Genomic DNA, 15048 nt, shown 5'->3' on the forward strand with positions numbered 1-15048 from the left:
CAGAGGGAGCCACCGGAGAAGCCACGGTGCAGGCTTGCTATGCCATGGTATAATCTCTCTTTGCCCCTGGACGTGGAAAGACTGCAAAAAGAGAACCCTTAAGTGCAAAAGGGGTGGGCGGGGTCATACTCGGGTGGGTCAGAGAGCTGCAAACAGGGCTCCTTCCTGAAGTATGGACCATGCCTTCTTCCTATTGCATGCCCTGTTTACAACCAGTCTCAGGTAAACACTTGGTGTATGCTTGCATATGTGTCTGCATGCTCGTGTGCAGAAACCTTTGCATGTACGAGCGCGCATGTGCAAATGCATGGGTGCCAGTGCTCTTGTACGTAGGCCAGCAATGCCAGTTGTCATTCCTCAGGTGTCACCCCACCTTGTTTTTTGAGACAGGGTTTCTCTCCGGCTGGGAGCTCACTAGCTGACCAGAGAAGCCGCAGGGATCTACTTGTCTCTTTACCCTCCTAGTTCTGGGATTCCAGATGTGCGTCCTCCCCCAATCCTCCCCTGACCCTCCCTCCAGCCCCCCACCCCACCCCACACTCCCCTGCTAGAAATGTATCCAGCAGTGCTTCCTCAAAGTCCTGTTGGGGGATTCGGAAATGAGTGGATGGCGGTAGGATTTGTGGTCTCAATGTCACAGAGAGGTAGAATGGGAGTGGATGTCTAAGAAGGGAGCCCACGAGGACTACCTACCTGTTAATCTGCGCCTTGAACTCCTTGCTTTGCTGTGTCCACCGGACTTTCTCTCCACTCAGCCCATCAATGAGCGTGGAGGCTGCCTGCATCTTCTTCCTGCACATGTCGGCATCATTGAGCAGGTCCTGCATTCGGAAATGAGAAACGTCTCAGACAACACATTAAAGCTCTCGAGCAGGGACGTGTTGCGTTCCCACGTAAAACTACGCGGGGGGGGGGGAGCATTTCTCAGCTTGCAAAGTGAATGTAGCTGGAAAATTGCACAGTGACAGATTAACACATCGATTACATTTTGATCATTCATTCATTCTACAGTGATTTGATTTGTTTTTTAACCTCACAAAATTTCGAAGGCATATGTAAAACAGGCTGGGGACGAGGCTCAGTTGGGAGAGCGGTTGCCTGGCATGCATGAAGCCTTGGGTTTAATCCCCAGCAACACATAAAGGCATGGGAGTGCAAGCCTATAATCCCAGCACCACAGAAGTGGAGAGTCAGAAGGATCAGAGATTCAGGGTCATCTCTGGCTGGGCTGAGTGGAGAAAAAGTGGGGTGTGTACAACTCTGTCCATAGGGGAATAATTACTTACCTAAAAGTTAAATAGGGCTAAAAGTCAAGAAAATTATGAGACCCCAAGATTTATAGAAGTTAAAGTAGTATTTCTATTAACTCTTTTTCAAAGAAAACCAATAATAGCAAAAATGAGGCTGTTCCTTTAGGTTTTAGTCAGTATACAAAATAACAGACTTCACTGCGACATTTCGGACTGTGTGAAATTGTGCTCTGTTCATAATCTGTGTCCCTGTTGCCATCCTCCCTTCTTTTGTTTTTTTTTTTTTTTTTTTTTTTTTTTTTCGAGCTGGGGATCGAACCCAGGCCTTGCGCTTCCTAGGCAAGCGCTCCACCACTGAGCTAAATCCCCAACCCGCCATCCTCCCTTCTTAATGGTTCTGTTTCTCCCTTAACCCCGTGTTTTCCTCCTGCTTTTATGCCGATTATAAACTGGTGATGATTATAGATAGGTAGATAGATGATAGATGACAGACGCATACATATAAATCAATGGATGGATGGATGAATAAATATACAGATACATATAGATGTATATCTATATGTATAGATGATTGATAAATACATAGATACATAGGTAATAGATACATAGTTACATAGATGATAGATACATAGTTACATAGATGATAGATACATAGTTACATAGATGATAGATACATAGTTACATAGATGATAGATACATAGTTACATTCATTCATACATATAAATGGGCAAAAATATACAGATAGATATAAATATATATCTACATGGATGATAGACATCTACAGATTGATGATATATAGATACAGATAGATATATAGATACATAGATGATAGATAGATAGATAGATAGATAGATAGAGATATGGATGGATGGGTGGGCAGATGGGTAGCTAGGTAATAGGAAGATAGATGATAGGTAGGTAGATAGATAGATATAGATAGATAGATAGATAGATAGATAGATAGATAGATAGATAGATAGATAGAGATATGGATGGATGGGTGGGCAGATGGGTAGGTAGGTAGATAGGAAGATAGATGATAGGTAGGTAGATAGATAGATAGATATAGATATAGATAGATATGGATGGATGGATGGGTGGACAGATGGGTAGATAGATAGGAAGATAGATGATAGATAGATAGGTAGATACATAGATGAGATAGATAGATAGATAGATAGATAGATAGATAGATAGATAGATGAATGGATAAGTAATAAGTATGAATTGATGGGAAGCAGAGAGAGATCTAGACAGATATGACTAGGTCCCACCTATGAGAGGGAATGCATGCTATTTGAGAAAGGAAAATACTTGAGGAGATAAGGATCTGCCCCGATTTAAACATCATCCCATGCCTATGTGTACTGGGACATCACATATCCGGTTTGCCCCTGTTTTTAACGTAGCAGCCTTAAAGCTGCCTTTCATTTAACCCGACAGCCACTTGCCTCCCCCAGAGCACCTGTACGTCTCTTCTCCCTCCTCACCATTTTCTCGTTCATCGCGGCATCAAATTTGGCCTGCACTTTATCCAGCTCAGCCTGCTTCTCGTCCAGCAGTGCCTGGGCCTTCCCTAATTCCGCATTGGCCACAGCCAACCGGCCTTCCTGCTTGGCCAGGTTTGCCTTTGAAAGAAGGGGAGAAGGTTCACACAAGCCCCATGAAACATTCATGATCTCGGTTCGTAAATTATCGTATAAATCGCAGAATTTTTTGCAGTGGGTGCTACTTCTGGGGTCATCTGTTTTGGTGTTTGCAACTGGGGAGACAGGCTGTCTTGGGGATAGTTTATTAATTTTTCCCCCTTTTAATTATTAATGCTCGCTACAGAAAACACAGAAAATGCAACAATGCAAAGGAAGAATAAAAAAAACCCGAACTTCCATATTTTTTTTTTTTTTTTTTTTTTTACATAAGAACTGTGTGAAGAAGGTGCTGAATGGTGCCCCCTTCGGCTGCTGGTGGACTGAAGTTAGAACGATGCAGAGATCACCACGGCCCCTGCGCAGGGATGGCATGCAAATTCAAGAGGGGTTCCACATTTTTTTTTTTAACAAACTAATTTATTTCTCAGAGTCTAAAACTTTTCTGTGAGCAGCTTCCCCATTATGGATGGAGATCCAGCCCCTTCAGAGATCCAGCCCCTTAGGCCTCAAACTTGAACTCAAAGAACTGTGGGTGGAAGTGGTGGTTGCGGACTTAACCGTCTTCACCACCGCTGCTGTAGATCTTGCCGTGAGGGTGGGAGGCTACGCTGTTGATAGGTCCAAAGTGGCCCTTGACTCTTCCAAACTCCAAAAGCCAAATGGAAGAACCTGGCCTCAGACTTGCCAATCCTGGTGGAGGTTATGGTCACATCCATGGCTTCCTGACCACCTCCCAGCACCACATGGTCATAGTTGGGAGACAGGGCAGCCGGGTGGACGGGACATTCTGTTCGGAAAGTCTTCTGATGTTCAAGACTCGTGGCGTGGAAGAGCTTAGCTGTGTTGTCCTTGGATGCAGTGACAAACTTGGTCATGTCTCTAGACAGCTGGATGTCACTGATCTGCCAGGAGTGCTCCTTAATGCTCACCAACACCTCTCCAGACTTGGCGCTGTACTGGTTGAGCTCTCGGCGATGATGCACTCCCCCGGGAACCCCAAACAGCATTGGTGATCTTGGAATCATTGCAGGGCATCTTCAGGTAGGGTTCGTTGCTGTCAATCTGGCTTGGATCCCACAGATCAAAGAAGCTCACAAAACACTGATACCCCATCCATGGAGAACATGATGATGTTACCCCCAAAGTCAAAGCCACAGGTCCGCACTGCACGGCTGAGTTGGTCTTGACTAGTGCCAGCTGCTTTCCTGACGACAGCTGTTGTCAGCTGGGCCAGTGAGGACATGATGGTTGGTGTCCCAGTCAGTGTCCTCACACCACACAGCTCCAGTGTGGCCCATGTAGGTGCCTAGTGTCTCGCCATTGACAGAGTACCACATGTTGACAATAGGGTCTTTGGCCACAGTGAAGAGGAGAAGGTCTCTTTCTAGGTTATACTTGATTTGCGCGATGGACAGCTCATGGCCCTGTAGGAGGATGGACTTCATCCTGGCGGTGACTCGAGGAGAGAGGCCGGTGTTCCATGTTTTTAATGCGAGGAACACAGAAATAAAGGCTAGCTTCTCAATTTTTAAAAGGTACTAAGTATCATTTTAAGTTTTTTAATTAATAGGCTCTAATCATTGCCACACATCGGTATTTTTAAATGAAAAAAAAATCATTGTATCTGCTTGGGTGTTTTGCCTGCATGTTTGTCTGAGAAGAGGGCATCAATCTCTTAGAACTGAGGTTCTGACCCACTGTGTGGGAGCTGAGAATTGAACCCGGGTCCTCTGCAAGAGCAGCCAGTGCTCTTAACTGCTGAGCCATCTCGCCTGTCCCTTGGAATGCCTTTCCAACTGGCACTGTGACTTTGTGAGGTTTTATTATCTGGATGCATCTTGACTTACTAATATTTCCTGTGTTTACACATATTCTTCCTCTCACTGGCTTTTAGTTCTTAAAAACGATATGGTAACAAATACTGCTGGATATGTCAGCAATTTGGTCTGTGATTCTGGTAAAGATGCTTTTTGAAATAAAGTCACGGTAACGGTAACCTTTCTTTCCTTTCCTCTTTTCTTTTGTAAATTCTACATGGTAACTATCTGCTTCCTGTCGGTTTAAAATAATGAATTAGTGTTACACAGCCCGGGCTCTCTGGGGTAGAAGTACTTTAATAGATGTCTCGTTTTCCTTCTTGTGTACTTGTTTGCTTATTTATTTAGGTGGCTTCTCACTCTAGACCAGGCTAACCTCAAAGTCCCAGCGTTCTACCTGCCACTCCCCCACCCCCATCACCCCCACCCCCCACCCCCCCCCCCGGCCCCAGGGCTGGGATTAAAGGTGTCTTCCACCTGACCCCTGTGAAGCTGGCTCATACCCCCTAGATCTGTCAAGGACCAATGACACATGCCACAGTCTCAGGCCACCAGAGTGTTTCTGTTGGCTCGCACCTAATATGGGATTTTCATTCCTTTTTATGTTTTAGTGAATGCAACGCTATCTTTTTTCTTTCACAAAGCATTATTATAATTGGATCTTAGCTGGGGACCATTTTTTTTATTAATTAAAAACAAAAAATATTTGCTCTTAACGGTCCTTTACCCCTGAATCTAAATGTCTAGTAAAGTTTTCATTTCATTATCTTCCCGTTTGGGGTTGTTTTCCCATCATTTCCCTCTATTAAAACTTTATTTTTCTATTTCATTCAGAATTGTCTACGCTGATCTTACAGAGGCAGTCGTGTCTTAAAAGGCTTCTCGCGAAGAGCGGCAGGACTCTGCTTGTCCACCCACAGCGCTTTCGGCTTGGTTGGGGTGGAGCCTGGAGATACGGTGGAATATTTTACGCACCGTTGCATAAAAATCACCCAACATGGATCATCCTCAGACATGCAAGATGTATAGACAACATGAGTGTGTGTGCATATATGGTAGGGGCTTGGCTAATTCTCGATACTTTGACCTCATCTTCGAGAATGTCTATTTCCTCACAGTAAAAAGTTTTGCTTGCGTGGAGTTTTTTGGACTGCAGCAACTTCCCTCTTAACACCTTGCCTGTATTTCCAAGACTTCCGGGTTTCTCTCCCTTTGCCATGCCTGTGCGCGTGCGTGCGTACAGACGTACGTACGTACATACGTGCATTTAAATACGTTCAGGACTAACCTCAGAACTACAGGAAATCTGTCTCTGTTCCTCAGGAGCTGAAACTAGAGCACTCTGGGCTTTCTTTTCACAGATGGAACTCGGCTCGTTATTTTTGCAAAGCAAGCTTTTACGGATTGAGCTGTCACCCACCCCCACCCCCATGCTTCTCTTTCATAAGCAACTTTGCTTGTGTATTTCAGACTTTAAATTGGGTCTTCATTCAGTGCCGGAAATCGGGGACATTTCTAGATACTGATCCTAACATCTGTAAGCATAGTTCGAAATGCCGTGGGCAAGCTCCGTCCTTAGCCTCTGAGCTTTCAGAGACAGGCTAAGCTTGCCTTTGCGGCAGCTCTATGATTATTCGGAGTGGGGGGGGGATTAATTTCCTGTTGATGTGAACAAGCTAGTTTGGGCTGTCTTCATCGTCAAGAAGCATGCACCAGATATAAAAAAGAAAACAGAGAGAAACTTTCTAAGACCACAAGAGTGGAAAACAGGCAGAGTGGTTGGTGTACGACTTTAGCCCCCGTGGGATGAATCCAGGTAGGAAGCGGGGGCAGGCAGATCCCTGTGAGCACCAGGCCAGCGTGGTCTACAGAGCTAGTTCCAGGCCATCCTGGGCTGTACGTTACAAAAATAAATGAATAAATACTAGAATTAAAACGTGGTTACAGAAACATTTGCCCATGTTACTCTAAATTACAGTCTGCTAATGATAATTCTTTTTTGTTTAAGAGTAGGCATAGTCTTTATTCTCTCCTACTACATGAGGCGAATATTAATTATTTTTAGCTAATTAATTTATTTATTTACTTCACATTCCGACTGCAGTTTCCCCTCCCTCCTCTCCTCCCAGTCCTCCTTGCCCCAACCTTCACTCCCCTCCCTCATCCCTTTCTCTTCAGAAAAGGGGAGGCCTCCCGTGGATATCGACCAGCCTTGGCATATCAAATTTCAGTAAGACGACTGCGTACATGTCTCCTTGTTTTAGACTAAGCAGCCCAGTAGAGGGAAAACGTCCCAAAGTCAGGCAACAGAATCAGAGGCCACCCGTGTTCCCACTGTCAGGAGTCCCACACGGAGACCAAGCTTCTGTTGCCCTTAGGACTGACTTTACTAAGCACTGATGTATGGGGAGGAGGGAAACTTACCTTCAGGGGCAGGACTTCCCTGTTGATGCCATAAAATATTGCCATGGCAAGTGTCCAGGACAGCAGCCCGGCCACGTTGCCACAGACTTTCTTGGCGCTTTCAAAATTGTAGTCGTCCATGTTAAAATATGGCTGCAGCAGCTCTACGGTCTCTTCATTGATTGTGTCCTTGGGGAACTGCTGCAGGCTAAACAGGAACCCTGTGGCACTCATCAGCTAGAAGACAGCATGGGAATCTCTCAGGTCTGGGAGGAGAGGAACCCTGCCTTCCTTCGCTGACATAGACTTATTAACCCTGGTAGTTTGAATGAAAATGGCCCCTACAGGTTCCTATATTTGAGTACTCAGGTCCCTGGTTGGTGGAACTGTTTGGAAAGGATTAGGGGGTGTGGCCTTGTTGGAAGGGGTGTGTCCGGGGGAAGAGGAGGCCTTTGAGGTTTCAGAAGCGCATGTCACTCCCGATTAGTCTCTGTCCTGTGGCCCTGTCGCAAGATGGGAGCTCTCGGCTGCTGCTACAGGGCTGTGCCTGCCTGCTACCGATCGACCATGGCCGGAAAACAGAACAATGAACCAAAATAAACCTCTCCTTCTAATAAATTCATTACATAAAGGACTGTGTGGCGGTGATGGGGGAAACCCGAATATAACACGAAGTTTAAGGTAACCTCTTGAATAAAGGGTGGTTGGTTATCGTCCGACCGCTACTCTGGCTGATTCTTCGTGTCCTAAGATACCTGATGCACCTCCCCAGACTTAAAGATTTTTTTTTCCTTACCTTTAGTGACTCCCCCCAGGATGGTTTGCAGCAAGGTTTTTCCGGGTCCATAGTGACGGGGTCGATTTTCTTTTGGAATAGCAACAGCACACAGTCCATGATTCTCATGATCAGATGTGGTGGTTTGGCAAGCTTCCTGACTGTGGCAATGTCATTTGGTTTGATGGTCTGTAGGTGCGAATAGGAATCAATAGAAAACCATTTTTTCCTGAGTGGTATTAGTAGACTGATGTATGGACACCTAATAGCCTTAGATAATTAAAGCAGGACACAATCAAAGCGTATTTCATCCTCCAGTTTTCCTCAGGGGAATCAAATCCTATGGTTTCTGCATAATGGCCCTTTCATGGTTAGGGTCCAATTTCTGTGTATTTGACTTCATGCTTGTTCCATTGCCCCTTCAACTGACTGACTTAAAATGTCACCGTCACACATGTCCCGCTGCCCAAGACTGTGTGTAACATTCAGACAGCTTGTGTCGTCAAAACTGTGAACAGATATTAAGAGAGGGGACAAGGATAGGGAAGGTGGCTCCGCTAGTGAAGTGATTTCTATGCCAAGCATGAGGCCCTGAGTCTTAATCCTAAGGACCCACATTAAAGTCAAGTGTGGTAGCCTGTACCTATAATCCTAGCACTGGGTGACAAAGACAGGAGGATCCCAGGGGCCTGTTGGCCAGCTAATATAACTCAATCAGTGCCAGGGTCACTGAGAGACCCTGTCTTAAAAACAGATATGAAAGTGACAGAGTATGACACTTGATGTCAAATTCTGGTCTCCGTACACACAAACACACATGATCTGCACATACATGTGCATGCATATGTACGTATGCACAAATATGTACGTGTGCATTGTACTGGCTGGTTCTGTGTGTCAACTTGACATAAGCTGGAGTTATCACAGAGAAAGGAGCCTCCCTTGAGGAAATGCCTTCATGAGATCCAGCTATAAGGCATTTTCTCAATTAGTGATCAAGGGGGGAGGGCCCAGCCCATTGTGGGTGGTGCCATCCCTGGGCTGGTGGTCCTGGGTTCTATAAGAAAGCAAGAAAGTAGGGGGTTGGGGATTTAGCTCAGCGGTAGAGCACTTGCCTAGCAAGCGCAAGGCCCTGGGTTCGGTCCCCAGCTCCGAAAAAAAAAAAAAAAAAAGATTTAAAAAAAGGGGCTGGAGAGGTGGCTCAGCGGTTGGGAGCGCCCGACTGCTCTTCCAGAGGTCATGAGTTCAATTCCCGGTGACCACATGGTGGCTCACAACCATCTGTAAAGAGATCTGATGCCCTCTTCTGGTGTATCTGAGGTCAGCTACAGTGTACTTATATATAATAAATAAATAAATCTTTAAAAAATAAAAAAAAATAAAAAAAAGAAAGTGACATCCCTCCATGGCCTCTGCATCAGCTCCTGCTTCCTGCCCTGTGTGAGTTTCTGTCCTGACTTCTTTTGGTGATGAACAGCGATGTGGAAGTGTGAGCTGAATAAACCCTTTCCTCCCCAATTTGCTTCTTGGTTATGGTGCTTTGTGCAAGAATAGAAACCCTGACCAAGACATGCATACAACACACACACACACACACACACACACACACACACACACACACACACACACACCCCTTGTCTCTGGCAGGGGGAGAAACTCCATAGAAACAAGAGAAACTGTTATAGTGTACGGCTTATGAAAATATGCTTAGGAGCTGATGAGGGCTCATATGTTTGAATGTTTGGCCCCCAGATGGCTTAAACTGTTTGGGAAGGATTTGGAGGTGTGGTCTTGTAGGACGAGGTGTGTTCCTGGGGGTGGGCTTTGAGGTTACAAAAGACTCACACCATTCCCAGAGTGCTCTCTGCTTCCTGTTTTCTGGCCTGGTGTGTGAAATCTCAGCTGCTGCTCCAGCATAAACTCTAACCGTCTGGAGCTGGAAATCCAGTTAAACTCTCCCTTTTGTACCTGGCATTGGTCAAGGTGCTCTGTCGCAGCGATAGAAAATGAACCAATACACCCGACGCACAAGCTCAGGAAGACAAGGAGAACACAGATCAATAAAATGTCTTGAGATTCATCTGGTTCTCTCACAGGTCATCACAAGACCCATAAAGGGAATGTGGGGGTGGGGGTGCATCCTGGGCATGGAACTAAATAGTTACTATACATCGATTCATTTATTTAACAGCTAAAGGCACTCTCCTATATAAAACAAAGCAAACACAAACAGCCTTGCCTTCATAGTCTCCCCAGGGAGCAGAGAAAACGCAGCTACTCTAAAGAGTCCTGTCAGGACAGAAGCTTGGGGTGACAGAGAAAGCTCAGAACAGAAAACTTCTAGAGGGGTGAGGACTGGGCCCAGATTCTACGCATGGCTGTGACCAGGCAGTGGAGGTTAGGAAACGCAATCCTGGTAAGGAGAGATACAGCAGCCCTTTTAGGTACGTGCAAAGGTAAGAGGCCATGACTCTTCCAGAACCCCACAGGTGCTGCTGTATGGGAGAGTCATACTGTGTGTAGGAACAGAAGAGAAAGGGCAAAGGTCAAGACATGGAGAGGAGTGGAGTCAGGATGTTTGTCAGCAACAGAATCTCAGAGATAGATAGATAGATAGATACATACATACATACAAACATATATGCATGCATACATAATACATAATACATACATACACATTACATACATATGTATTATAAATATAGCAGATACATCATACATACATATAAAGATAGATACACACATAATGTATACATAATACATACACAATACATACATATGTATTATAAATATAACATACATCATGCATACATATGTATAATATAAAGATAGATATAGATACATATATACATAATACATAATATATACCTAATACATACATACACAATACATACATATGTATTATAAATATAACATACATCGTGCATACATATATACATATAAAGATACATACCTACATAATGCATACATAATGCATACACAATATATACATATGTATTATAAATATAACATACATCATATATATACATATAAAGATAGATACATACATAATACATACATAATATATATAATACATACACAATATATACATATGTATTATAAATATAATAGATACATAATACATACATATGTATATATAGATAGATATATATATAACGCATACATAATACATATATGTATAAATACAATAGATACATAATACATACATATGTACATATAGATAGATGATGGCTAGAGATAATAGACAGATAGATACTAGATAAGAAATAGACAGGCGGGGTTGGGGATTTGGCTCAGTGGTAGAGCGCTTGCCTAGCGCAAGGCCCTGGGTTGGTCCCCAGCTCCGAAAAAAAAGAATAGAAAAAAAAAGAAATAGACAGGCAGACAGAACCCTGTCAATGTGCCCAACAAATGGTGACATAGAAACCTCTATAATCTATGAAGGCTTGTTATGATATCTATGGAAACAGAAAATTAAGTGCATTGACTGCATGAGTAAACGCGGTGATCACGAGAAGGAAAGGCCCATCTCCCACCTCCAGAGCTGGTGCCCTGTTCTGTGCATTGTGCTGTTTAAGTTGCTTGGTAGGCTGAGGCAGAAGGATGGCGGGAGGCCAGCCTGGGCAACATTGTAGGACTATACCCTCTCGAGGCATTCCCAACCTGAGGGTTCCAGCCACATGTGTCCCAGGATAGCTTTGAGTGCAGCCCAATGTATCTGGAGCTGACAATGTTGTGTCTCAGTGTCAAAGGATTGGACATCCCCAGGTTAGGCCACTATCTGCAGACTCTGTTTCCGGTTCTTGAGGAAGGCTGGTTTGGGAAAGAAAGAGGTGACAAGGAGCGAGCACACTAAAACCCTGTAGCTGAGGAAACTGAACCAACATCTGTCTCCAAACTGCATTAGAAACGGGATTGAGGGCGCAGCTTTGCTTCCTGAGTACAAAGGTCCTGGGTTAATTCCACATAATTAAAACTGGCACCAGGGAGGATTTGGGGGTGCGGGATGGGGAGAGAGACAGAGACAGAGACAGAGACAGAGACAGAGACAGACAGAGAGCTAGAGAGCTAGAGAGACAGAGGCAGAGAGAGACAACAGAGCATGCGCAAGAGAGCAGGCTCACGTTCAGGGCTGCTTCCGCTTCTTCCAGCGCAGGTTTGGCGGCCTCCAGCTTAGACTCCGCTTTCACCTTCTCGCTGTCGATTTCATCCACAATTTTCTGAGCTTTATCTTTTACCTCCTGGACTTCGTTTTTCACTTTGGCTGAAGCCTGGGCACTCACTGTGACCTCTGCCAGGACCTGGTAAATTAGGAGAGTAAGCCAAACCCTTTAGAGCGAAATGTATGGGTTTGGGTCTGCGAGATAATTATTTAGTAGAGTACAAAATGTCCATCTAAGTCGCCTATATTGAAATGTGTGTTACAAGTTACTTTGAGAAAGCTGGAGAACAGTTAGGAGCGCTGACTACTCTTCCAAAGGACCTGAATCCCGTTCCCACGCACCCACACCAGGTGGCTCACAGGCGTCTGTAACCCCAGCCCCAAGAGATCAGACGCCCTCTTCTGGCCTCCATGGGCACTGCGTGCATGTGGACACAGACACACATATATACACATAATTAAAAAATAAATCTTTGGAATAGTTTCTCAGTAGTATCCTGCAGTATCCCATCTTAGAAGCTGTCCTCGGGTTTAGAGTATATATGAACAAATTTAAGCTTTCACAAAAATGGTGCTTCCAGCCTGTGAATGTCTAGCTAATTAAAACAACTCACTGGGCAACTTTAATCCCAGTACTCAGGAGGCAGAGGCAGGAGGATCTCCAAGTTCAAAGCCAGTCTGGTCTACAGAGTAAACTCAGGGCTGCCAGCACTGAAACCCTATCTCTAAAAACCAAGAGAGAGAGAGAGAGAGAGAGAGAGAGAGAGAGAGAGAGAGAGAGAGAGAGAGAGAATGAATATCAATCTTTGGGTCCCCTAGAAAATTAGAATGTGAAAAGACTTTAAAGACAAGACTTAATATAACTCACAGTTAACGAGAAAGTACCCAAGCAGCTAAGTAACAGCAAGAACTTAGGTAGATGGAGAAAAAAGAATATTCTAAGACCAGGCAGAGGATGTCCTTGTCTAGACATGTCTCTGTGTAAGTTAAATAGCACAGCCTAACGGTCTTACCACACCTAGTCTGCAGGCTCATGTCCCATTTATTTTTTAATACAGTTTTGAAATAATGGTTCCTTTAAGTAATTCTTAATTATTCGAGAATTACATAACAGTGTGAAAATGCTTTCAAAATGGCGGGAGGTGTTTCTTGTTGGTCGTGATGGGTGTGGGTGCCAACTCACTTCATCTGCTTTCACGGAAGCCACAGCCAGTTCCTTCTCCTTCACCGCCAGGTCCTGGGAGAGTTTAGCGACAGATTCGCTCGCCTCCATCAGCTTGTCGAGACCTTTACAAACACACACAGACACGCCCTTGCTGATTACGGGCATCGGGTGTGTATACGCTACCTATGAGGAAGGCCCGTGTATGGCGTCGTGCGTACCAGACACAGCATGGCTCGCCATGGACAGAAATACACCTGTCTTTAGGGCAAGGCCAAATCGGGATTCTTAGCACGCCCAGCTTTTCGCACGGTTGCTGGGGACCTGAACCTGGGTCCTCCTGCTTAAGCAACACACACCTTACCCACTGAGCCATCTCTCCAAGCCCCAGTTTTACTTCATTCTGGTTTTGCTTCTTCCACAAGATGGCCTCTCCCAGTCAGCAAATGGCATTTGGAGGGCTGATTCATGTCTGACACAGTGAACCCCAGGGTTTAGGGGAAAGAAAGGGACCCTTTGTTTGCAACTGCCCAGTTGTTGTTTTTTTTAACCAGATCAAGCGGCATTTGTCAACATGACCTACTTTTAATAATTAAATGAGTTATTATTAGACAAACACTCAGGAGTGCAAGGTCATCCTGGACTATATATACTGAGTTAGAGGTCAGTGTAGACTATAGGAGACATTGGCCTCAAAGTAAGTACCAAAAATAAATAAGTAAGTAGGAGCTGGAAAGATGTCTTCCAGGTGATAGACTTTTTCTCCCCTTCAGTGACACAGATATAGGCCAGATTAAGCCAGATTAAAAGACGATAAAGGCAAGTTTGTTAGGCACTGCTCCTGGATGGGTTCATTGGTCCCAAAGAACAGGGCTGAGAAAGTCTCACGCCCAGGATAGGGTGGGGAACTTTTATAGACTACAGGCGAAAAGTAATGACATGTCAGCCAAAGCTGGGCTTGTGCCCAAGTATGGTCAAGAGCTGAGCGCTTAGCCAGGCACTTGGGTGGCTAGCAGCATCAGGGAGGAGGTTGCCACCACTGCCAAGGATGGGGAACAAGGCTCTTGGAGCCATTTCTTTGTCAGAGTTTTTCAGGCGGGGTTGGGGAAAGGAAGGCAAATTCAGTTTCCCAGTTCGTGCAGGAGTGGGTGAGCAGAGGTTCCTGCCTAACAGTAGGTTAAGAGCCTGTAGTATTGAGCAGAGAACCTAAAGTTTATTCCCAACACCCGTGCGGGGCACCTCGAACTTCCTATAACTCCAGCTCCAAGGGATTCAATGCCCTCTTCTGACCTACACATGTACCTGCACTCACACGCACTCACACACGCACACACACAAGACACATGCTCACACCCAGTCACATGCTTGCATGCAGTCACATGCTCAGTCACATGCTCACACAGTCTCATGCTCACACAGTCACATGCTCACAGTCACATGCTCACACACAGTCACATGCTCACACAGTCAACATACACATATACATATTTTTTTTTTTCCGGAGCTGGGGACTGAACCCAGGGCCTTGCGCTTGCTAGGCAAGTGCTCTACCACTGAGCTAAATCCCCAACCCCTACATATACATATTTTATAATTAAAAAAACAACAGTGTTTGATTTTCAAGCACGGTGATACCCATTCAATAAAGCACTGGGACCGCCATCAAACAGACTCTAAAAGAGACAAACTGGCCGCCTCTCTTACCGATATTCATCCGTTCCGCTTGTTCGTTGATATATTTCACCTTTTCAGTGTAGATGTTTTTATAACCATTTATAAATGAGAGATAGGATTTGGGAGTCACGTGGGCTCTTCGGCGGTATCTGAAAA

At 44.9% G+C, this 15048-nt stretch overlaps 1 protein-coding gene, 1 non-coding gene and 1 pseudogene across 2 annotated transcripts in view; 1 reads left to right on the plus strand and 2 right to left on the minus strand.

The window, feature by feature from the left end:
* The window catches only part of Dnah8 (dynein axonemal heavy chain 8), a 245323-nt gene that overhangs the window by 92754 nt on the left and 137521 nt on the right, over positions 1-15048 (minus strand). Inside the window, exons 65-71 of the mRNA XM_032888883.1 lie at positions 14923-15041; positions 13240-13343; positions 12019-12195; positions 7916-8083; positions 7141-7356; positions 2741-2878; positions 694-821 (exon numbers count right to left, since the gene is read on the minus strand). Coding sequence (XP_032744774.1) covers positions 694-821; positions 2741-2878; positions 7141-7356; positions 7916-8083; positions 12019-12195; positions 13240-13343; positions 14923-15041 — 1050 coding nt within the window. The remainder of the gene's footprint in view (positions 1-693; positions 822-2740; positions 2879-7140; positions 7357-7915; positions 8084-12018; positions 12196-13239; positions 13344-14922; positions 15042-15048) is intronic.
* Positions 3198-3299, plus strand: LOC116887763. Its single transcript, XR_004386263.1, has one exon. It is a non-coding gene; the product is annotated as a U6 spliceosomal RNA (small nuclear RNA).
* Positions 3399-4344, minus strand: LOC116887302 (annotated as a pseudogene).

The sequence above is a fragment of the Rattus rattus genome, chromosome 18, assembly GCF_011064425.1.
Source record: "Rattus rattus isolate New Zealand chromosome 18, Rrattus_CSIRO_v1, whole genome shotgun sequence".
NCBI classification, from domain to species: Eukaryota; Metazoa; Chordata; class Mammalia; order Rodentia; family Muridae; genus Rattus; species Rattus rattus.